The sequence below is a fragment of the Nematostella vectensis genome, chromosome 5, assembly GCF_932526225.1.
Source record: "Nematostella vectensis chromosome 5, jaNemVect1.1, whole genome shotgun sequence".
Classification (NCBI taxonomy): Eukaryota; Metazoa; Cnidaria; class Anthozoa; order Actiniaria; family Edwardsiidae; genus Nematostella; species Nematostella vectensis.
In genome coordinates this window covers 2,199,908-2,225,467 of record NC_064038.1, presented here as the reverse complement: position 1 = coordinate 2,225,467, position 25,560 = coordinate 2,199,908, and the positions used below count along the sequence as shown (strand labels likewise).

The window sequence follows — 25,560 nt, the reverse complement described above, 5'->3', positions numbered from 1 at the left end:
GCTGAACTGAAGGATACAAGACAAGAAATTTTTGTCACCCCATTTAAAGGAAAATTTCGGATATCGGATCCCAAGAAGTAGCGGATCCTTGATCTTAAAGATTTCGAAAATGGGCCTACCTTGCGAATGCATAGCTGGCTGTATCTTGCCATCTTTTCGACATTTAATCTACCCACCAACAATACAAGACATATTTATTAGTGAAAATGGTCTTATAGTGCTTTAAGTTCTTAATTTTCAGCTTTGACTGATATTTGGATTCAGGATTCCATTTGTCCGGATCCCGTATTCCCATATTGTGGATCCCAAGCTCTGGATCCCGGTTCCAAATGCCTCAAATCTCACAAGATCCTGGATCCAATGCCTCAAATCTCACAAGATCCCGGTTCCAAATGCCTCAAATCTCACAAGATCCCGGTTCCAAATGCCTCAAATCTCACAAGATCCCGGTTCCAAATGCCTCAAATCTCACAAGATCCTGGATCCAATTCCTCAATTCCACTGGATCACGGATTCCTTTACATTGCGCGACATTTCACAGCTCTCTCTCTCGAAACCATTTACTGTACCACTAGCAAAATGCATCTCTCGACAAAGCATTATCTACCTTTCAGGTACTATAGGTGTCCGCTCCAAGGATACCCTTGCCTTCCTGAGAGCGACCTTGCGAAAGTCGGTGCCTTACTACAGGATGAAGCTGATGGTAGTTGGAATCCAGGTTAACAAACATGTACATGTTTTAGCTATTTTATAGGACCCCTTGGTACAAGCTCTTGATCTTTTTTTCATAGATATAAATGATTTATGCAAGTCATTGCATCGATTTTTTTCAAAGATCTGTTTCAATTCTACGAAAACGTTTAAATATTGAATTCCTTTGTTCAAACTAGTAGATGCTTTAATGATAACATATGATCACTCGCAAACTTTGGAAAACTACAGTGTGAGAATTCCTTTTAAAATATTCTGGACCACAAAGCCAATGGTTGTCAAAGTCGAAGTTAAACATTCTAAAACTTGTTTGAAATTACATTGGAATTCCGTTGATAAGGACACTATTGCGCCATTTAGAATTGCCCTATTACTAGGTTATTAAGATTTACAAAAGATAGACACCCTTAATTCTTTTTAAAATAACAAGGCTGTCCTTAGTCTATGGTCTAAATAGTCCTTAGTCCCTAGTCCATATATTCCTTTATTCGTTTTTTTAGGGATATGGCAAGACCACGTTGTTGGCAGCATTGAAAGGCCAGCCACTGCCAAGCAATCTATCGACGGTTGGAATTGTGGTGGACGAGTGGTCCGTACAGATTTCCACTTCCTTGCTATCTCGCATTGGTATAACCTCGGTATGTCAACCATCTTGCTATCACGATAACCCTGGTATTTCAACTTCCTTGCTATCTCGTATTGGTATAACCTCGTTATGTCAACCATCTTGCTATCACGATAACCCTGGTATTTCAACTTCCTTGCTATCTCGTATTGGTATAACCTCGGTATGTCGACCATCTTGCTGTCATGATAACCCTGTTATTTCAACTTCCTTGCTATCTCGTATTGGTATAACCTCGGTATGTCGACCATCTTGCTGTCATGATAACCCTGTTATGTTAACTTTCTTGCTATCTCGTATTGGTTTAACCTCGATATGTCAACCATCTTGCTATCATGATAACCCTGTTATGTTAACTTCCTTGCTATCTCGTATTGGTATAACCTCGGTATGTTAACCATTTTGCTTTCACGATAACCCTGTTATTTCAACTTCCTTGCTATCTCGTATTGGTATAACCTCAGTATGTCGACCATCTTGCTGTCATGATAACCCTGTTATTTCAACTTCCTTGCTATCTCGTATTGGTATAACCTCGGTATGTCGACCATCTTGCTGTCATGATAACCCTGTTATGTTAACTTTCTTGCTATCTCGTATTGGTTTAACCTCGGTATGTCAACCATCTTGCTATCATGATAACCTTGTTATGTTAACTTCCTTGCTATCTCGTACTGGTATAACCTCGGTATGCCAACCATCTTGCTATGATGATAACCCTATTATGTTAACTTCCTTGCTATCTCTTATTGGTATAACCTCGGTATGTCAACCATCTTGCTATCACGATAACCCTTGTATTTCAACTTCCTTGCTATCTCGTATTGGTATAACCTCGGTATGTCGACCATCTTGCTGTCATGATAACCCTGTTATGTTAACTTCCTTGCTATCTCGTATTGGTATAACCTTGGTATGTCAACCATCTTGCCTATCATGATATCCCTATTTTGTTAACTTCGTTTCTATCTCGTATTGGTATAACCTCGGTATGTCAACCATCATGATTATGTAATATGTGTATTCTCAGGGCCAATAAGGACAGTAATGGGAGTAGTTCTAATAATGGTGTGCTGGTCCCCAGGGTGTTGGCCCAACCATTACCTTCAGCACATGGGCTTATTTTAGTCAGAGCGTGTATATGAGAGTAATGGGAGAAGTTTTAACAGTGATTTATTGGTTATTTGTGTTATTTGGTCAGAGCGTGTATATGAGAGGAATGGGAGAGGTTTTAACAGTGAATTATTGGTTATGTGTGTCCCCAGGGTATTGGCCCAACCATCACCTTAAGCACGTGGGATCTAGCGGGTCAGAGCGTGTACTACGCCGCCCATCAAATGTTTCTCACCCCTAGCACGCTGTATCTGGCTGTGTGGAATGCCACTCTGGGTGAGGAAGGGGTTGAAAACCTCAGAAGCTGGTTATTGAACATCAAGGTATTATCAAAATAAAAAAAGAGTTTTTCCTAGGGGCATTCCCAAAGGATTTGCTGTGGTGTTTTTTTTCTGGAGGAGGGGATAGTGCTAAAAAGTCCTGGTGTATATAATTTTTTTAAATAATAGGTAAATGTGGGAAGCCTTTTGACCTTTTTGTAGCGGTAATCCGAATTTTTGAGAGTGCAAAGGTGTGAAGTCGATAAAAGCCACATGCTTTAAATATAGTCGGTATAAGGCACAGCTGCGAATAAATTTGTTGCTTTTTGGCGGCCAGAAAGGGAACGGCTTGCTCGATGCGATAAGACGTTTAGCGACCCCCGCCCATAAAAGTGTGACAATGTATTCAGTGGTCCATCTCTACGTCGTTGTTGTTCCCAGGCCCGCGCTCCGTACTCTGACGTCATCATTATCGGAACTCACCTTGACCGGATCCCGCGAGCATCCCGCGAGTCTCGGGTCAAGGAGCTGAATCATATGATCATGAAGAGATACAACACTAAAGGTTTCCCCAAGATCGTGGGCTACACAGTGGTATCAGCGGTCACAGGGGAAGGCATCACAGAGCTGAAAGAGCTTATTTATAAGAAGGCGATCAATTCCAAAGAGCAGGGGCAATTAGTGATCGGGAAACAGGTTTGTAAACAATGCTTCAATAAAGGAAGTGATATATCACCATTCTGGTTCGGTCTTTTAACAGGTTTAGCTGAATGATGTTGATGACTACAGTAATATTCTGACGATGACTGTTATGATGATTATGATTATGCTAATAATGTGATGATGATACATACAATGATGATGTTAATAATAATATCACACACGATAAGGATGTGGGGATGTGCTTGATAAACACGCCGTTTCTCATATATACGCCGTTTCTCATATACACACCGTGCTTGATATACACGCCTTGCCTGATATACACGCCGTGCTTGATATACATGCCATGCCTGATAAACATGCCGTGCTTGATATACATGCCGTGCTTGATATACACGCCGTGCCTCATGTACACGCCGTACTTGATATAAACGCTGTGCCTGATAAACACGCCGTGCTTGATATACATGCCGTGCTTGATATACACGCCGTGCCTCATGTACACGCCGTGCCTTATATACACACCATGCCTGATATACACGACAAGCCTCGCCCCCAGCCTCATGTACACGCCGTGCTTCATATACACGCCGTGCCTGATATACACGCCTTGCCTCATATACACGCCTTGCCTCATATACACGGCATGCTTGATATACACGGCATGCTTGATATACACGCCGTGCCTCATATGCACGCCGTACTTGATATACACGCCTTGCTTGATATACATGCCATGCTTGATATACACGCCGTGCCTCATATGCACGCCGTACTTGATATACACGCCTTGCTTGATATACATGCCATACTTGATATACATGCAGTGCCTGATATACATGCCGTGCCTGATATACACGCCTTGCCTCATATACACGCCTTGCCTCATATACACGGCATGCTTGATATACACGGCATGCCTCATGTACACGCCGTGCCTCATATACACGCCGTGCCTCATGTACATGCCATGCCTGATATACACACCTTGCCTGATATACATGCCGTGCTTGATATACACTCCGTGCATCATGTACACGCTGTGTTTGGCCACCAGGTTCCCTTGAGCTACATCCAGCTGCAGGACGCCATACGTCACGAGGCGGAGAGGAGGCGAGAAGCGAGAAAGCCACCCATACTCCTAGAGGAAGAGATGCTAGCACTTGCTGCCGGCAACAAGGACAACGACATCCACGACCACGAAGAGCTCGCGCTAGGTTCGTAATCTGTTCATAATGACGTCTACATCGACAATAATTATTATATTGATAAAGAAGACGATGAAAATAATGAAGAATATTATGACGATGGAGAGATGATAAATGTTATAATAAGGGTGATGGTGATTATGAAGATGATGATAGTGATGATGTTGTTGGTTGTGATGATGTTAATAAAGATGATTGTGGTGATGATGATGATGAAAAAAATGATGATGGTGGTGATGATGATGATGATGAAAAAAATGATGATAGTTGTGATGATGATGTTGAAAAAGATGATGATGATGTGAAAAAAGATGATGGTGATGGTGGTTGAAATTATAAAAGATGATGATGGTGGTCACGATGATTTTGAAAAAGATAATAGTGGTGGAAATTATATTGAATAAGATACAGTTGAAGAGTTTTATAACACGATTCAGTTCTAAAAATCGACTGACGACGATAATTTTGTGCAGCCACGCGCTTTCTTCACGATAACGGTGTTCTTCTGCACTACAACGACCAACTCCGTGGTCTGAACACACTGTACTTCATCGACCCTGCGTGGGTGTGTGACCTGATAGCCAGTATCGTCACGGTACGGGAGAAGAACGGCTACGTGCGTGACGGTATCATGCTCACAAGTAACGTACGGATGGTGTTGCGTGACCCTCGCTTTCCACCCAACTTTATACCTCAGGTAAGCGAGTAACAGGGACGATCTCGCGGAATGTGTGATTGTTTGGTGTTTGTTATTTCTACCCTGTTTGTAGAGTCTCAGTTGTTTGTAGAGTGTCAGGAGAGCGAGTGAATCGGACGATCTCGCAGAGTGTGTGATTGTTTGGTGTTTGTTATTTCTACCCTGTTTGTCCCGCATGAGCTGGCGAGGCTAGGTCTAGGTTTTTTAGGTGTGTTGAAACCTTTAATTTAAAAATTAAACAAGCCTTACCCGTAAGGTGAAGTTTGATTGAGATTCTACCTCCTCATTTATGCATATAGAGATCACATGAGATAGCGCATGCGCACGAAGAGTCATTCCTTTAAAGATTGGCCCTTTTATTTTTAATGGGAGGGCTATATAACAACAGTTTAAATGTCACTCGATCCCATCGCCAATATATATAGGGAGGGCATGCATAAATGAGGAGGTAGAATCTCCATCAAACTTCACCTTACAGGTAAGGCTTGTTTAATTTTTAAATTCTACCTCCTCATTTGCATACAGAGACCCCATGAGACTTCAAAGCACATGTGCCAATAACCCAATTATACAGTAACCCAAACTTTAACAAGAACATGTTGCTTTAATATCACAATAAAGCAAAAAAGGGTTACATAAATAAGTGCTGTTGCTTCCAAGTGTCAGAATATAATCAAAATATATCTGGCTACTGAGCACAACTTAATATTGCATGTCCAAACTCAGTGTCTGTGACAACTTTCTGGTAATATGTGCACTCGTTTGACCATATCCAGCTGCTGCTAAAATTGTCTCTAGTGGAATTCCCTGTCTAGATGCAGCAGATGTTGAGGCTGCACGTGTGCTATGAGGTCTAAATTCCTCAGTGTTAATACCTGCTTTGTCCATGACTTGTTTAACCCAACGTGATAACGTTGGTCTAGCCACTGGCTTATGTGGCTTGGTGTAACTAATAAACAGTTTTGTATCTCCTTGTGTCCGAAGTGGATTGGTTCTACTGATATACTCTTCTAAATGAAGAACCACGCACAATCGTTTGTCAACTGTAAAACTGGGAATTGTTAACACTGGCTGTGGACGCCCTGGTCTAGACTGTTCAGTTATGTTAAACTTATAAGCAGATTCACATTTTGACATATGTTGTGTATCCATTAAGTGAATGGACTGACCTCATTGTCCAGTCACCAGTAGGCACAGCGTCACAAGTTTGTATGATAATAGCTAAAGGCTCGACTTGTCAGGTGGGCTCAATTGTTTTAAAAGTTCCAGCACCTTTGACACATCCCACGTGGATTGGTATCTTGCCTTTGGCGGTCGTAACTGGTATGTTGCCTTGACCAAACGCTTAACTAATGGATGTTCCCCTACTGTGTACGAACTGTCTGCAAAGTCTACTGCTGCTGATAAAGCAGATCTAGCAGTGTTTATTGCTGAGTACCTGCTGTCATTTGAATGGAGATGTGTAAGGAACTCAAGAACATTTGCTACAGAAGGGCGAATTGGATTCGCAGTCCGTTGCTCGGCAAATCTTTCCCATTTATGCAAATAAACTCGGTACTGCTTAGTTGTCCCTTTCCTCCAGGAAGCCATGATGAGGTCTTCAGCTTGTTGTGAAAGGCTGTACATTTTGAGTTTTTCCCCCGACAAGAGGCAGGCCATGAGACGCATTTTTGGCCAAAGTGGATGAACTTGAGTACGGTTGTGGGGAAGTTGCAGTAGAGTCTTCTTGTTGGGTAGCAGCACTGGTTGGCTGATTAACATCCATGACATTCTGGGAAACCAAACCTTGGTCCTCTTGAAGTTTTTGTAGTATCTTGGTCAACGTGCTGAAAGGAGGAAATATATAAGAATATTTGTCACTCCAACTTAAACACATTGCATTTACAGCCGAAGCTTCAGGGTCAGCCTGCCATGATACAAAGGGTTTAACCCTTTCACTACTGAAGCCCAATGTGTGTCACATCCTGCTGTTCCTGGAGCCTAATTAGCATTCCCCACTAATTTACACACCAAAACAAAACATGTATGCTCAGTAGGTTTTGGAGGCAGATTGTAAAGAATAAAGCACAGAAACAAGTAGTGCAGATAATGAAGTTTTTAATGAACCGAAATATTGGCGTTTTTGCCACTAATGCTTAGAGCGATAATGATTTGAATTTACAATTTCATACAAAAATTCAAATTTCGCGCCATCTTCTCTACCAATGATCTCAAATTTTGCATCATTTACAAGATTATTGTTTATCTTAGACACAAAATATAAAAAGAACATATAATAAAGGTAGTTGTAAGCATATAGTCATAAGAAATAGTGTAAAAATAAAGTCTGTACTATGATAGTTTATGCCGTGCCATGGTCCATTTCATGGAATGCCTGGTGGCAACCTTTACGGCAGAGACCGACTTTGCAGACCGCACACTCATAGTACGTCTCGATCTTGTAGCCTTTCGGGGTCGTTTTTCCCTTCTTGCTGCAAAGAACACATGCCCTCTTCCTTCCTTCTACATGAGTGGCGACATGAGCTGAGGCTGGGATGTTCTGGGGAGTTGGGGGAGCAGGGACTCGTGGGCGCTTTCTCGAGTTGAACTTCGCAATAAGCGATTGCGCTAGTTCTGTCTTGAAAACGATAACAGTCCTCTTCGCCTTTCCTTGTAATTGGCGCTTAAATCCTTCAAGGACGAATGCGTTTGTCACTGCCAGATTGAACAAAAACCAAAACACGTATTTATACCATTTACGCGATTGCCAGCCCGAGGAATAAAACGATCGGAGCTGGTCCGCGCGGTCAACTCCTCCCATGTGCGCCGTGTAAACATCCGTCACCTTCGGCTTTTCGATGTCTATTTCTTCGCGGCTGCGATACTTTCTTCTCACTGTGCGACCCGGCTCAAGAGGGGAAACATTTGTCGAAAGAAGACTGACATCCCTCTTGTCGTGCCATTTTGTGAAGAGGAGCTGGCCTCGCTGACGCTGAAGCATTTCACCGGGCTTCAACTTGTCTTTGGCACATGGCGGCAATTCCCTGCGATTCACGCGCACAGTCCCGCATGCATAGGTTTTTTGATCTAGCAAGTGGTCAAAAAGCCGAACAGTTGTAAAAAAATTATCACAGAAGATGTGTCTGTAACTGTTAAGGAAAGGCTTAGCCATATCCATAACCACATCGTAGCCGAGTCCATGGACACGCTGTCTGTTTTCTTGCCCAAGGTAAACTTTGTAGTTGCACACGTAACCGTTGTTCGCGTCGGCAGCCATCCACACTTTTATGCCGTATTTCGTCGGCTTTGCAGGCATATATTGGCGAAAACCAAGTCTTCCCTTGAAGGCAATCATTCCCTCATCGACTGATATGTCCTTTGAGGGCTCGTAAGCTTGCTGGATACTTTTTAAGACATCGCTCAGTACTGGGCGAACTTTAAAGAGACGGTCGTAATCGGCGTCCCCACGTTGTGGCTCGTTGTTCGGATCGCTGAAGTGTAGGAATTGGGCGATCTCTTCAAACCTTGTCTTGGGAATCACGTCCTGAATCCCAAGGTTTCCAAATAGGGGGTTTTGGGACCAATAAAGGGCTTGCTGTGGCAAGGAATTAATCCCCATCACGAGCGCTACCCCAAGGAACATGCGGAGTTCGTCGGGAGTGACGTCCTTCCACTTCGCCAGCCGTGCCTCTCTATCGGCCTTCTGCCCGATAATAAATTGTGCATATCGGTTAGTTTCGTCAGAAATTAAACCAATAAGTTCATCCGAAAACATCAAACTAAAATAGTCTTCAGCTTTTGCATCTTCTGATACCGTTTTCTTCAACCGTTGTTGCCCGGTGAAGTCCTCGAGGTCGAAATGCGTGAGTTGCTCCGACCAATTTTTAACACTATCTTCATCGCTCTCGTCTTCACTTTCTTCCTCAGAAGAACTGCTTTCTTCCTCAGAAGAAAGTTCAAAACCCTGAAACTCATTTTCAGAATTGTTTACATCGTCATTCTCGTCAGGATTAACACCAAAAATCGCTCTAAATTCGCTCGCATCGATCGCTAAAGATTCCGCCATGTTTGCAGTACAGGGGTGACTGATAAGTTTTCGGTCGGCGCTCACGCACTTTATACAATGAAAAATTATGCGCAGTTGGTGGGATTTGATTGGCTAATGTCGTAACAACAATAGTCCACGTGTTTTCCTGCAGCATGAATTCCCTAGGGAGGAGGGGGACGATTGTTTTGAGTTGTATGCAAATTGGCCGCTTTTGGCCGCTCCAGGAAAAACGTCACATTTCCGTTTGGCCGCTTTTGGCCGTTTTGATAGTGAAAGGGTTAAGCTGACAATTCTGTCTCGTGGCAAAAAGGTCAATATCTGGCAATCCCATCGCACTGACAAAGATTTGAAGACCTGTGGATCCAGTTGCAACTCAGTGCGGTCAGGAAATTGGCGACTCAGGCGGTCAGCGGGATATAAGTTGCTGTTAGCCAGATATTTCTAGCTTTACACCATAACCATATTTCACGTGTGATTTTGTTACAAAGCTTAGAATGTTTTCCCCCCATGCTTGTAATGTAATGCGCAGCTGTGGTGTTATCTAGTTCCAGATGGATGTGAATTTTGGTCTCGTGAGAACATAAGGCTTGTAGTCCTAAATAGGCTGCTTTTAGCTCTAGACAGTTGATATGTTTGTATTCAGTTATTTCCTGTTCTAGCCACCTGCCTCCGGTGGGTTCCGTGTTGTCTCTGTATGCACCCCAACCCTCCATGGAAGCGTCAGTGCTTAGTATGGAGTTCGGGGTACCATGAGAAATCTGTCTTGCATGCTTAAAACTCTCATTTTTCCACCAACAAATGTCTTGCCTTGCAAGTTCTGAGAAGTGCATTAGTCCCTCAGATGACCCCTGCAGTGCTTTTAGAGCATCAATTTTGTCTATTTCAAGTTGTTTATAGAACATTGGCCCATATTCCACACCTTGGGAGCTGGAAACAAGGGTGCCAATTAATTTTGCAGCTTCTCTGATAGTGAATACATCCTTGCTTAGAATTTTATCTGCCAAGGCTACTATAATGTTAACCTTTTCTGCTGGTATGCTTACAGTCATTGTTACAGAATCTTATTTAAATCCTAGATGTATAAGCAGCTGGGTTGGTTGTGTGACCGATTTCTTCTCTGAGACTGAAAACCCTAGTTCACAGAGCAATGAATACGTGGCATTTACATTGTTTTTGCATTCGTTAAATGTGTTGCCCACCAAAAAACTGTCATCTAGGTATCCACTAGAGGTAAAGCCTTTATCTCGCAAAACAGAATAAAATGGCTTCATTAGCTTGGTAAATACCCTGGGTGCTGGGCTAAGCCAATTTGCCATAGTAACATACTTAAATGGCTTGTTACCCACTTTAAATTTCAAAAACTTTTGTGAATTGTCATTAATTGACACAGAGTAATAGGCATCAGTTAGGTCCAGAGAGGCCATAAAGCAATTTTTGGTCATAAGGTTAATACAGGATTGTAATGTGTCCATTTTGAAATGAATTTGAGGGATGCTTTCATTAAGCTTTTTTAAATTTAGAATCAACCTGTATTTCCCATTTTTCTTAGGTCTCAGGAACACAGGGGAGATAAATTCTCCCTCTTCATGGCTACATTTCTCAGTGACCCCTTTCTGTAAAAGCTCCTCGATCAAGCCTATTAATGATTTTTGTTCTGTTTTGTCACATTTAAGTTGTTTTGGCATTTGTGATTGGATAGGTGGGGAAGCAAACTCAATGGTATAGCTTCGTACTGTTTTTAAAACTGTCCCATCAGACGTAATAGCTTCCCATTGAGAAATGTGATTTTTCAATCTACCCGCTTGAGTAATCTTAGCATTTTCCAGTGTATTCTGCTTTTGCTCAGTAGTTTTTCCCCGGTAACAACTCACCTGTTTATTTTCAGGTGGTGGGTGGGTCAGCGTCGAGCTGGGTACTGAGGCTTGTTTTTGTTGCCCCAGTTTCTGTATCCGCTCTGTGCCTTTCCTCTTCCTCTTCCTAAAAAATGAAACTTGGACTTGTACTCAGATCGCTGGTTTTTGAACTGCAATCTCTGGTTACTATACGAGGGCCTCTGGTTATTATATGAGGGCCTCCGGTTGAATGTTTTGGAGGTCACCTTTGAGGTAACTTTACTTGCTTCTGCCAAGTCTTTAGAAGCTGACGTCATCGAAATTAAAAATATTTATATTCCACGAAGGAAACATCGCATGGCAACCAAACTCTGTAGGTTTCATGTACGTGTCAGGAGGGATGGAACAATATGGTCACGTGTTGTTTGACGTTATCGATGACCTCACTTAAAGCAAAAAACGTGATTAAAAGCAAACAAATTCATATCTCTTGGAAGAAACATTGTTTCACAACCAAACTTGGCAGGTGTCATGTTTGTGTCAGGGGGGTGCAAAAATATGCTAAAAGAAAAAAATATTCCGATTTCATTAAAAACAAAAATATCCATATCTCATGAACAAAACATGATATAACATCCAATCTTGGTATGTGTCATGAAGGTGTCAAGGGGTGCACCAATATAGTCACGTGATTGTATCTAGTGACGTCATCAATGACGTCCTTGCATTTACACATTTTCTGGAGACAAAGAAATGTCAATCCCATGGTTGACATTGAAGTAAGAATATTGAAATTAATATATAGATTTAGGCACTGCCTAAAAGCGGAGCCAGCATTGAACACCTTTTGTGTTGACTGATCGAGGAATTTTGGGGGAATCAAGAATGCCGCTCTTTACTGAGATTTATTTATTGTACCAACCAAATAGATCCAGGCCTTATTCAATAATTTAAATTATGCAGTACATCAAAATTAACAAACACAATTCCTGGTGTGAATATAGCTGTCAAAATTGTCAAGTGTCTAATGGTAAATTCTTGTCCCATCATAGAAGTTCCATTATGAATATTTTTTTAATCAAAACAATACTCCGACAAGCTTTGCCATTGTGCAGAATATGTCATGGATGTAACAGCATTCCAAAGATTTGAAATAATATATTTAGACTGTTTAGATGCCATACTGTAATTTTTATGTATTGATTTAGTAGCAATTCTCTCCTCCATTGGAACGAATATCTGGAAATTAAAATCCAAAAATATATCTCCTTTCATGCATTACATATTGGTTCACCTACCCTTTACCATATAGTGGCCTTGTTGTTGGTGGCCTACTCCAAAATGAATGCAATGGAAGCAAATCCTAAAAAAACATCTAAGGCATCACTGACATTGCAAAAATGCTAACTTCTAATTTCAAACCAAACCCTTTCATTGATCTATGTTTGGGGTAGAGAGGAAGCAAAGTATATCAATTGACTAAAAAATAGTTGAAGGGAGAGGAGATATAAAGGAAATTGACTCAACTTGAAAGGTTTGGTGAAAAAAATATAACAGTAATGAAAATAATTTGATTGAGCATTTCTTGACATTTCCCCTTTTCTATTTCAAAGATAGAATATAGTGTCAAACACAATTTTAGATAAGATGCAATACTAGAGTTTTAATGTACAATTTTAAGTGGTGATTTTCCCCATGGAAATTAATTTCTACAAATATACATTCAGTAATGCATTATATTTTGGTGTTTTTAGAAACCCTGGATCCAACCATTCCAATGAAATAAATCTAAACCTCTAAAATAAATGTAATGGGGAAGAGACTTGGAAAGGAAATCCTAAAAAGAAGATATAAGTGAAAGTACTAAATGAAAATTTCTAATTTAAAATTGAAATCTGTTCATTAATTTATTTTTGGTGTAGAGGGAAAATAGCAAAGAGCATCAATTGCAAAGAGCGCCAATAGTCAACAGGCGTAAGGAAAAGGAAGAAATATGACTCTTCTTCTGTTTGAAAAGAAAATATTATAACAATAATGTGATAATTATATTTAGTACTTTCCTAAAATATTCTCTTTTCCCATTATCTTTAGGTTGATAGAAAACTGTTTTCTTTACAGATTTATTATTTAAAAAGGAAAAGTTTGTTTTTAGTTTTATATAATATAAGTATCTTGTTCTAAAAAAAAAACTATTAAGTGTGTACTGCTGAATCACATAGTAATGCCCTAGTCATTTGAGCCCCCTCCCTTATGGTCCTGGGGGAGTCAGCGGTTAATGTGGGGTTTTAGTATTGACTGTTTTTTTACTCTTAACTTGGAAACAGGCTTTTATTAAAGTCTAATCCCCCCCTTTTTCCTAGGACCATGTGTGTGGGGATATCAAATGACTAGTGAATAAGAACTCCCCACTGTTATCTTTTAAGACATGGTTTTCAATTCTCATGTCTTCCAGTCTTTAGCATTCATCTTGGCCCTCAGGTAGTAACTGGTTCATAAAAGAGTGAAATTTCTTTCAAAATTATCTTTTCATCAAGACATTTATAATCTGACTATATTCCACAACTATTTGAAAAACAAAACAAAATAAACACATGAGATGCAAGATGCAGACAATAACAACAATACATATTGGCAAAAGGGGTTGATTTTTTTTATCCTCGGTAAGGAAAATTTATCTTGTAAGTTGAAAAAGTTGCTGTATTTTCTAAGGATATGTATCTTAGGACTAAGAGCACAGGACTTTATCCTCACAAAATTTGAGGCAAAAAGAAATAATCATCGCATGACAAGAACTTTTTCCCTTGCTCCGTGCTTGTATTTAGCCGCCATTTCGGGGCCGAGTGGGGCCTGGGAGTTGCGCGGCTGACTGGCTGGCTGGCGAGTGACACCGCAGGGTACCCGCGCAATGACCACAAAACCAAGTCGCATAGTTATACCATATTTCTGCACCTATTGAGCTCCGCTATGAAATTCTTAAATGGTTGCCTACGGAAAACGCAGCTTTTGTGAAACATTTCAACATTTCTGCTTTATATGTGATTTTAGCATGCATTAGATATGATGTTTATCAGGTGTTGACTGATGTTGTAAAGCTAAAAATCATTGTGGTCGCTTACGAGAGCTTATAAATAAAAGAAAATCTCAGTTGGTGTTTTGAAATTGTGGTCGTTAACGGAGCTGGTCGCACCGATAAGTTGGTTGCTCACGAGAGCTTAGAATTACAGAGTTTGTGTGATAATTCAATCGGTGATTCGTGATCGTGGTCGTTATCGGGGCTGGTCGCTTACGAGAGCGGTCGCTCAAAGAGCTTCGACTGTATTTCATTAAACATATCATTCAATCTTTCAAAACTGTCGTTTTTCTAGCTCGCTCGGTCATTTCCTTATTAGGCACTACATACCATATTTGGGAGTCCCGCTTCAATCAATTTTATGCTTTTTTATCGCTCTGGAACTTTGTATGTCGAAAAATTCCACGTAAACTTGCAGGGATTCGTGTTTACTACGATTTTGCTGGCAGCCATCTTGGAAATGGAGCCTAGTCCCTATCGCTCGCCCAAGGCTCTTTTAGACCATTTAGAAAAACGACAACCATTGATTGATACGAGAAACATCGTGTGACAACAAAACTCGGTATGATGGTATGATGTATGTTTCAAGTGGAGTGCAATGAGATGATCACGTGACGTCATCGATGAAGTCAATAAATTGAAACTACCCTGACGTCGAAACATGGTATGACAACTAAACGTGTTATGTGTCATGTAGATGTCAAGGGTGGGGGAAGGGGAATTGTAACAAGATGGTCGCATGATCTGTGAAATCGATGACGTTGTCAAAAACAGAAATATAATAATAAAGCGAAAATAAACAAATATTTGGTCGTTTGGAGTTCCGCTTTTAGGTATATCTTAAATCTATATATTAGATTTTACTTTTTCCGTTTTACGTTTTTAGGTCTTTTTCTCTACATACATCGTTACCAATCAAGTAAAGAACTGTCCATTTCTTTGTATATCATTTTCGTTCGTCTTATTTTATTTCATTTTATTTTACAAATTTGTGTCTCTTTACTTTGGTAGCAGCGGAAGAATGTCGTCAGTACACTAAATGTTCTTTCTGACTTGCGAATAGCGTAAATGTATCTTACTCATCGAGTTCGTCTTCTTTTTCTAACTTTCAATTAAAGCCGTTTTGTCACGAGCTTACTTCTGGAGGCCCGACGGAAACCTCAACCAAATTTTTTTTGCGTTTTCCGTTAAAAATCATCGGAGATTATTACGTAATCGACCGGAAGTAAACTGGTGACAATTCCGGCTTTAAGTCCCTCTGTTTGTCCACCAAGCATTTTATTCGACAGGCACGACTCGGTTACACCTGCAGAGTACTTTCAACAAATCTAAGAATTCCCGACGAAGCGCTGTTATGCCCATCGTGTAAATCACTGAATTCCTGCTTATTAAAGCTAGGAACGCATACACCCTGTAGACCCACCATGGCATAACCCAGTCCCCGCTGGTAAAATCCACCAGGTCAATGCACAGAAATGGAACCCAACAGACAAGGAACACCACCACAATTGCGGCCAGTGTTCTTGTGATCTTGGTTTCCTCGGCGCTGATTGTGTGTATTTTATTTTCGTGCTGTTTCACTTTAAGGAAAACGCGAAGATAGCAATAGCTCATAACTGAGCCTGGAACAATTATGATGATGACTAAAGTAATAGCGTTTAACGTGGGATTTTCCATTGAAAAGAAGCAAAGGTATTTCTCAGGCTGATAGACGTAAACATTCCCTCTTGCTAGGTAAAGTAAAGGAGCTTGAAGCGAGCTCCCCCAGATTATAACTACATACAGGGCAGTCTTTTTTTAAGGTAAAGAGCCCCGTGTACTTCTCGTGTTTTACAACACAATAGAATCTGTTGACAGCAATCCAGCTATGCGTTTGTATGGAAGCAGTTCCAAGGGAAACCGCGATAAATCCCATGAATTGACATGCCTTATCAGAGAAAGGCCACCTTGATAACACTATGGGAGGCGTGCCGAGGATTCCAGCGGTAATCAAGGCTTGAAAAAAAATCCGATAAAGCCAGGGAAGCAATAAAGATGTTCGTCGGCGACCAAAGCTGGCGCTTCCTGGCGATTACAAGAACTGTAGCAAAATTTCCAAGAATCGCTAAAAAGCATAGAACACACCATGCTAAAACTTCACCTAGAGGCTGTTGGGGCTTGCTTGATTGATCAATGTCGCTGGTCCAATTTGAGAATTGTCTTGTTCGATTCATTGTTATAATCGTTGCAATCTGTGCCGAATGAGTTTAGGATGTTACAAGTTAGGAAATCGATTGATTCGCGCTCGGGCTATACGAAAATAATCCTTTTGAAAGACAAAGTTTTCCAAAACTTCGAGCCTGGAGTTGGATTGAGCGCTACATAAACATGTATGGTAACAGCTCAACAAACGATAAGTCAATCGACTCTCACAAGAGTGTGTTTGCTGGGCTTTTTGCTTTGAGGTGCCGAACACTTGAGATGGTTTTAAGGCTTTTACTTGGCACCATTCAGTTGTAAATTCGGAATATTTTAAGTTTTTGGATTAAAATGGTCAAAATGGAACGAATTAAGTCTCAATGCTAGTCTCGAGTGGCTTGAGTGAAATAAAGAATTTAAAAGGTTTCGTTGTTGTTAGTTTAGTACTTTTTAACGATGCTAAGATTAAATTAAAGGTTTTAAATTTTGAAAAATATGAATTGTAAAGGCAAGTTTTATTGTTTTAACAATAACAAGATCATTCTATTCGAGTGCCCCAAACACGAACCGCATAAAATGTTAAAAGGTTTTTTAGTCATTTAGCAGCATCTGCATTTTGCATCTGCGTTTATTGCTTTTTAAAATAAACACGCACTACATTTTTATTCATTTCATATGTTTTCACTTGACGGCTGGGGGGGGAGGTGAAACTTCTACAATAAATATTCACACCTTTTTTCAGAACGTTTAGTCTGAACCCTTTTAAAGCGAGCGGCATTGTCACCTCCTCTCGGTCGATTACGTACCAATCTCCGATGATTTTTAACGGAAAACGCAAAAAATATGATACAGCCATACGAGTCCGATGGCTCGTGGGATGGATGTATGGGGAACAACAACTATTAGCTGCTTATGGTACAAATGTACAGAGCGCGAGAACAGGCGACATATTATTTGTTATGGTTGTAAAAGGAGTACAATGGCTAAGGTCATTAATGTTTATGATCTCCTATGTGTGTTCAGAACTGGCAATTGATGATCTCCCATGTGTGTTTAGTACTGGTAATTCATGGTCTCCCCATGTGTGTTTAGTACTGGCAATTGATGATCTCCCATGTGTCTCCAGTACTTGCAATTCTTGATCTCCCATGTGTGTCCAGTACTTGCAATTGGTGATCCCCCATGTGTCTCCAGTACTTGCAGTTGATGGAGAGGTTCGAGATCGCTCTCACCTTAGATGACTTCCAGATCCTCATCCCTTCCATGCTCCCCCACGAGGCCCCTGGTATAAAGATGAACGAGCTCTACAGACTCTTCCAACGCACATCACCTGACAGTACCCCCCACAGTTCTGCAACGCTACCAACGAGGAAACAGAGCAAAGAGTCAAGGTAATTTTGACGTCATCATTTCGCCTAATCAGCTAATTGACGTCACCATTTCACCTTAACAGCTTTTTGACGGCTCCATTTCGCCTAATAAGCTTAATGACGTTTCCATTTCGCCTAATCAGCTTATTTGCGTCACCATTTTGCATAATCAGCTTATTGACGTCGCCATTTGCCTAATCAGCTTATTGACGTCGCCATTTGCATAATCAGCTTATTGGCGTCACCATTTGCATAATCAGCTTATTGACGTCGCCATTTGCCTAATCACCGTATTGACGTCTCCAATTCGTCTAATAAGCTTTTTTCACTTGCAATTTTCCCGAATTTTTCTTCCCCATCATGTCTTGCTACTTCTTCACTGCCCTTATCCTTGTTGGTGTTGCTTTGCCTTATTTCTCTCTCCGATGCTCATACTAACTGTATAGCATAATGCACGTGGCCAGGGCTGGGTATCCCATAATGCATGTGGCTAGGGCTGGGTATCCCATAATGCACGTGGCCAGGGCTGGGTATCCCATAATGCACGTGGCTAGGGCTGGGTATCCCGTAATGCACGTGGCTAGGGCTGGGTATCCCATAATGCACGTGGCTAGGGCTGGGTATCCCATAATGCACGTGGCTAGGGCTGGGTATCCCATAATGCACGTGGCTAGGGCTGGGTATCCCGTAATGCACGTGGCTAGGGCTGGGTATAGCATAATGCATCTGGCTAGGGCTGGGTATCCCATAATGCACGTGGCTAGGGCTGGGTATCCCATAATGCACGTGGCTAGGGCTGGGTATCCCATAATGCACGTAGCCAGGGCTGGGTATCCCGTAATGCACGTGGCTAGGGCTTGGTATAGCATAATGCACGTGGCTAGGGCTGGGTATCCCATAATGCACGTGGCTAGGGCTGGGTACAGCATAATGCACGTGGCTAGGGCTGGGTATCCCATAATGCAGGTGGCTAGGGCTGGGTAAAGCATAATGCACGTGGCTTTTGCTGGATATAGCATAATGCACGTGGCTTGGGCTGGGTATCCCATAATGCACGTGGCTAGGGCTGGGCATCCCATAATGCACGTGGCTAGGGCTGGGTATCCCATAATGCACGTGTCTAGGGCTGGGTATCCCATAATGCACGTGGCTAGGGCTGGGTATCCCATAATGCACGTGGCTAGGGCTGGTTATCCCATGATGCACGTGGCTAGGGCTGGGTATCCCATAATGCACGTGTCTAGGGCTGGGTATCCCATAATGCACGTGTCTAGGGCTGTGTATCCCATAATGCACGTGTCTAGGGCTGGGTATCCCATTATGCACGTGGCTAGGGCTGGGTATCCCATGATGCACGTGGCTAGGGCTGGGTATCCCATGATGCACGTGTCTAGGGCTGGGTATCCCATGATGCACGTGGCTAGGGCTGGGTATCCCATAATGCACGTGTCTAGGGCTGGGTATCCCATAATGCACGTGTCTAGGACTGGGTATCCCATGATTCACATGGCTAGGGCTGGGTTTCCCATAATGCAGGTGGCTAGGGCTGGGTATCCCATAATGCACGTGGCTAGGGCTGGGTATCCCATAATGCACCTGGCTAGGGCTGGGTATCCCATAATGCACGTGGCTGGGGCTGGGTATCCCATAATGCACCTGGCTAGGGCTGGGTACAGTCGGCACGCGCATACCCTACCCCCCGAAGGCGAAATAAATTAACATACTTCAGAAGCTTTCTGCACTTCGCCTCTCTGCAATATCCCTAATCTAGCGCAATTCCTTGGTTTTATATTTTCTTTAGTCCACAATAGTACGCCAAGTTTTTCTACAGCTTACCCGCTGTATTTGAAGTTATACATGAAGAATTGCCAATATTATCTATTCCCGTGAACCCCACCCCTTCCCCCCTCGGTAAATCCTGGCTGTACGCCTTACCATGTCTCAATGTTTTAACATCTAGCGAGATGGACGCCTTACCATTTCTCAATGTTTTTACGTCTAGCGAGATGGACGCCAAAGCAAAGGCAAGCACTCTAGGCGTACCAGGGAGACGCCAACCTCGTGGCACTCACGACAAGGACGGGAGTTCTTTTGATCAAAAGGAACTCGACCTGGACGATGGTGGGTAGGAGTTGTCTAACTGTACATGAACAGTTCCAATGGTCATTCCGTTGGTTTACCGCACTCCAATGGTCATTCCGTTGGATTACCGCACATTATATTATATATACATTGGTAAACCCTTGCATTAGCTTTCACTAATTGAACCCCCTACGTTAAAGATGGCAAAATCGGGGACTGTCTCGACGTACTTGTCTGGCGTTTAGAAGGCAAGGGGATTGTTATGCAAACTTTCGGCTACCCTGTCTTTTTTGTCTTTTTTCGAGCTTGGTGTGGACAAACCGGCTTGTGGACAAAGTAACAGCAAACCTGGAAATATGATTATGAATGACAGAATACATTGATTTTTATTTGGTATTTCAGATTCCCATGACTCTATCCAGCGGAACTACCAGATGGCGTACGTCCCTAGCGGCCTATGGAGTCGCTTGATTACCCGGCTGCTCGTCTCGCTCCAGCGATGGCGACAAACAGAGGGAATTGACGAGAGCAGATTGAGCGTGATCTACTGGAGGAAAGGGATCGGAGTGATGTACGAGGAAGGGCACTTCGTGGTCAAGTCCTACAGAGAAATGGTAAATAATTAGGGTTGAATATCCTTAAATAAAATGACCATAGTATACACGGAGGAAAGGTATCGGAGTAACGTGCGGGAAAGATTATTTCTAACAGTCTTACAGTAGAACTCTCTAAGGATTGGGAGATAAAGTATCATCTCTTTTTCCTACAAAACCATTTCCATCCCCTCTGAATGAATGAAAATTATATATAAGGGAAGGGATGGGAGTGCTGGCGTGCGAGGGAGGTCATTTCGTGATCCAAGACATATAGTATTTAGGGTGGAGTATCATAGTCTTCACCACACATCAACTCTTTTCTCTATTACAAGTGACCATAATCTACTGAAGGAGATTGATTTTGAAGTGATTGGAGAAAGTGCTTTTCGCTGTCACGCTGTCACGTCAGAAATAGGAGCCACGCCCTTCCTTTAACTGTCTGAAAATACACTGCCCATTTTTCTCTATTTCAAGTTTAGGCAAAATTGCAAAACATTTTTTTCTGATAATCACGCCGTTGGTTTTCACATCTTGCATAAGGGAGCTCAAGCAACGACGACAGCGACGAGTACCGCGACGGCAGAAAGGAAGTGAAAGTTTAAAAGCCACAAATAAAATCCCTTGTGTGTTATACATTTTAGGCTTTGTACTGCAAACGGCCTGTCTCACGTTCTATAGAGTACGGGGAGGACGGCGCAGGAAACGACACTATCATTACTAGCTGGCAGGCAGAAATAAGCTTCTAGCCTTTTCTTTAATTATTTAGAAGTATTAAGTCAAGTTCATTTTATCGAAACTACTTTCGAATTGAGCGTCGCTTTCGTGCCGCTGACTTGATCATTAGAGAGTTTTAGCAGGGACGCCAGACCGAAGACGGGACCCAAAAAAGTGCTTCCAGACTAGAACCTTATTTGTGCTTTTGCGAACAGGTTGTGTTTTGAGCGCAAGCGTACCCTTCCTCGGCCGACCATGACACTTAGTGTTTTCACGTCACGGTTTGGTGGAACACAGATCAAATGTACCAGACAGAAGTGGATTTTATGTTTTATTGTTTTCTGCCGTTGCCGTGCGCTTTGCTGTCGCTCTTGGTAAAACCCCCTAATCTCGTTTCCAGGTCCCGCTGTCTAGCGGTCGCCGGTTCGAGGAGCTTGAGGGCATCACGGTACAGGTATGGTCTAACGTCAAGGACTTCTCCGTCATGGGATTCATAGTGGATCAGATCGACGCACTCATCTCCGAGTGGTACCCAGGTAAATCACAACAGACTATTAGTATTTTATCACGTCAAGGAATTCTCAATCATAAGCTTTATACTAAATCAAATCAACCCCTTTCTGGAAGATCACAATAAAAACCATTCAAGACCATAAGAATTTGATTACGTCAAGGGGGTAACCACTTACTAGTTAGAATTTGTTTGATCGAATTTTTCGATATCCTCCATTTGTCATTTTTGTATTCGAAGCTTTATTAACCGCCTTATAGAAAAACTTAGACAATAATGTCTTTAAATGTGGATTACTATAAACAGCAATCCAATACATTCTCGGAGTAAGAATGGACTAGCGAGAACTCGGGATCGTTTTTAGAGAGGTCACTTACCTCATTTACATTTCTTACGACACTAACAACTTGCATTTCTTTCCTCAGGTCTTGACGATACTGATAACTTGCATTTCTCTCCATAGGTCTAGACGATACTGATAACTTCGGCTATCCCTTGGTACGACGCCTGATCCCTTGCCCCAAGTGTACCACCGACATCAGGAAGCGGCCCCCTTCCCTCCGTCGCTCATGCTCCATGGAGTTCCCCTCCCAACGCCTCCAGCGCCCCTTCAACTTCACTCTCCCCACGTGTGCAGCCGCCGCCCTTATGTTCTCCACTATAAGCTGTCCCTACCACCCCGACAGCGTGGTCTGTCTTGACGAACTGGTCCCAGATTTAATGATGACCGATCTCCCAAGGCATTTACTCGTAGAGAGATGCGACTTTTCGTATAGGGACGATGCGGCGAGTCGACTTGGCGGGGGAGGGGCGGGGGAGGTATTTAGGGGGGAACTGAGGAATTCTTTTGTCGCAGTCAAGACTTTTCACTCAACACGTGCGTCAGGGTGAGTTAATAAACTGATTTATTAGAACCCTGTTACACATATGATATTCTCTTGCAACTTGTGTCGCAAAAATAAATTTAAGACTCGCGTTTCTCACATGTGATGCCTTATTTGAAACTTGTTTTACGTTTCTCGAAGTCGCATTAAAAGTAGAATGCGCTTCGTCTTCCCGCTACAAATTAAGACTCAAATCAAGCCTTCGGCTGGTGCAAATTCGTGTGATATGGTGCGTGCTCTATCAATGGCTTTATATGTTCAATGTTTGTACGGTGGTACCTCTATTTAGCGGCCATTCGCGGGTCCATGACAGGTGGCCGCTTAATGGAGATAGCCAAATACACAAATTGATATTCTGGAACATGGTGATTAGGGCATTTAAGGGCTGCCACTTTATAAATGATCACTTATAGGAGGTCTCGATGTATTTCAGCCTGTTGTTTGACAGCGGTATCGGAGAAAGGTCTGGAGCCCGAGATTGGTCAGCGGCATCTTCCTCCTTGCGCCCGCGCAGTGAGGGCACAAGCATGCGCAGAGCAGGTTTGCACCGGTTCGAGGTTGATCTAGATGACGAAAATGTCGAGAATGAGCTTGAGAAGACGAAGGTTGTGCGCGCATTCTGGGATCTCAGACAGGAGGTGAGAAGACGTACACGAAACTGCTCGGCTACTGTTCGTTCAGATCAGGGCAATGTTTAGGGGGTGACTTCGTTATATTCGGAAGAAGCTCGACACTGTTCGGATGTGGCAGGGTATTCTATGTATGGGCGTGGTACTGTTCGACAGTGACCAGTAATACTCTGCTCGGTAACAGGGACTCGGTAATATTCGGAAGGCCCTCGGTACTGTTCGGATGGGGAAACGTTTTCGTACATGGCGTGGAACTGTTAGGAAGTGATTCCAATATATTCGGAAGCTGTTCGGTATTGTTCGTATGTGGCATGGTACTGTTCTATAGTGATTCGGTTATATTCGGAAGCTGTTCGGTCCTGTTCGTATGTGGCATGGTACTGTTAGGGAGAGACCGTTATTATTCGGGTGCTACCCTGGTACTGGTTTGATGTGGTAGGGCAGTGTTCGTATTTGGCATGGCACTGTTTGAGAGTGATTCGGTTATGTTCGGGTGCTGTTAAGATGTGTAGCGTTTATCACACTTTTCCGCCACAGACTCGGCTCTTATTTGCCAGTGAGTCTTTAATTGCTTTTTTGTGTAATGCTGGGCTATAATTCGTTAATCAAAGGTGCCATAAGAGATAACATGAGAAAAAATCCCGTCATTCTCTGTCCTCAACTAGGTCGCAGTCCTCTGCCACCTTCAGCACCCGTGCGTAGTCCGCCTTCTTGGCGTGTGCCTACGCCCTCTCTGCTTCCTCCTGGAGCTTGCCCCCCATGGAAGCCTGGCTTCAGTCATGGAAGACATCACTCTTGGGCGGCGGGAGACTGAGAAGGAGCACGTTGGTGCCAAGTCCATAAAGTATGAGACCAAGCAGACCCCACTGGGCAGGGGTCTTACTTACAAGATTGCATACCAGGTAATGATTGGGTAATTCAAGGTAATATACTGCCTTTGGCGACCGTCCATTATTTAAACGTAAGGTAACTGCTGGGTGGGAAATTATTAAAAACCGCATTTTTTTTGTTCTCCAAACCTAACACATACCGACATAGCCAACAAACTTCTGGCCCGCCTTTTGTATCTTTAGCCCTTCTTTTCCACATTTCGCAAATAAAAATGGGCCCCCTTCTTTCCACCACCTCCTCTTTTGAAAAATCGACAGTACCTTAAAACCTGGAATCCACGCTAAGCACGCTACGGTGTTTAGTCAAGTTTATAAAGATGTCGATGGAGAATGGGTCCACAACGATTTTTTCATTCTAAAAGGGAGTTGGATGAGATGAGGAGGATGAGTCCCTGAGGTGGATTGAAGCGGAATTTTAAAGCGAATTGTTCAAGATAACATTGTATAAACCTTCTTAATTAGTAGTCTTTCCTTTTAATAATATTCCAAATTCTTTCCATTGGAAATAAGACTTCAAATGCGTCGTACCAGGGGGCCCTCAAACGATATCCAATACTCCCCCTCGTGTGCTTAGATCGTAAAGCATTGTGGGTAAGAACAAGGTTGCAAGTGCATTATGGGTATAGTGACCCAACCCCCTTAACTAATATGACAAAACTTTGCCTCGTGTGCTCAGGTCGCAAGTGCATTGTGGTATCTGCATGACAGTGACATTATCTACCGCGATCTGAAAACCGACAACGTCCTCGTGTGGTCCTTACACGATACGGATCTTGTCAATGTCAAGCTGTCCGACTATGGAATCTCGTGTTTTGCCACACCCCAGGGCGTGGCAGGGGATGAAGGTACCCCTGGTTACCAGGCCCCCGAGATCCTACCTGGAATCGGCTACGATGAGAAGGTACTTCATATTTTGTTGATGTTTTTAATATCGTCCTCACTATTGCACCCATAGAAGGCCAGAATTTGTTTCTGGAGCTAACAATATTCCTAATTCGGTTGTACTATGTTTGGTCAGGGGCTCGTAAATATGCGCACGGATTAGCCAATCACATGCGACCTTCGTGCTGACTTTTGGCTGAGGTTAGCTGCGTGCGCAGTCTCGAACAAAAAGCCGTGTTATACCTTCGGTGTACTGTGATGTTTTTGTTGCTTTTTTCTTCAATCTGAATTTCTTAATCCTCCTCTAAATACGACTAGCTTGCACTTTTTTGCCATTTAAGTATTCCCGATTAAAAGACTCTTTTTTTTATTTTAGGTCGATATCTTCTCCTACGCCATTTTTCTGTATGAGTTAATGTCCGGGACACGTCCATTCCGTAATTACCGCAGCGCTGTGGACATAAAAAGGGACATCAGACGCAACATCCGACCCTCACTGGAAGAACAAGAAATTGACAGGTTGGTATATACCCTTATATATCCCTCCTTTACTATCTATCAACCCCCGTCAACTATATGTCTCCCTTAAACAACACTCGTGTTTCTGAATTCTCTACC

General features: G+C 42.6%; 1 protein-coding gene and 1 long non-coding RNA gene across 7 annotated transcripts in view; both read left to right on the top strand.

Annotated features, from left to right (window-relative positions):
* LOC5502946 (leucine-rich repeat serine/threonine-protein kinase 1) overlaps positions 1–25,560 on the top strand; it is a 44,811-nt gene that overhangs the window by 11,984 nt on the left and 7,267 nt on the right. For 5 of the 6 annotated variants that reach the window (XM_048727470.1, XM_048727473.1, XM_048727474.1 and 2 more), the window contains 15 exons: positions 615–718; positions 1,212–1,349; positions 2,602–2,772; positions 3,151–3,405; positions 4,430–4,589; positions 5,054–5,277; positions 17,579–17,775; positions 19,715–19,875; positions 20,239–20,450; positions 21,547–21,682; positions 22,121–22,544; positions 22,975–23,179; positions 23,836–24,072; positions 24,737–24,961; positions 25,319–25,461. In XM_048727470.1, coding sequence (XP_048583427.1) covers positions 615–718; positions 1,212–1,349; positions 2,602–2,772; positions 3,151–3,405; positions 4,430–4,589; positions 5,054–5,277; positions 17,579–17,775; positions 19,715–19,875; positions 20,239–20,450; positions 21,547–21,682; positions 22,121–22,544; positions 22,975–23,179; positions 23,836–24,072; positions 24,737–24,961; positions 25,319–25,461 — 2,992 coding nt within the window. The remainder of the gene's footprint in view (positions 1–614; positions 719–1,211; positions 1,350–2,601; positions 2,773–3,150; positions 3,406–4,429; positions 4,590–5,053; positions 5,278–17,578; positions 17,776–19,714; positions 19,876–20,238; positions 20,451–21,546; positions 21,683–22,120; positions 22,545–22,974; positions 23,180–23,835; positions 24,073–24,736; positions 24,962–25,318; positions 25,462–25,560) is intronic. The other variant, XM_048727471.1, reaches the window with a different exon arrangement.
* LOC125562992 lies at positions 7,080–9,640 on the top strand. The gene is made up of 2 exons (XR_007308043.1): positions 7,080–7,200; positions 9,581–9,640. It is a non-coding gene; the product is annotated as an uncharacterized LOC125562992 (long non-coding RNA).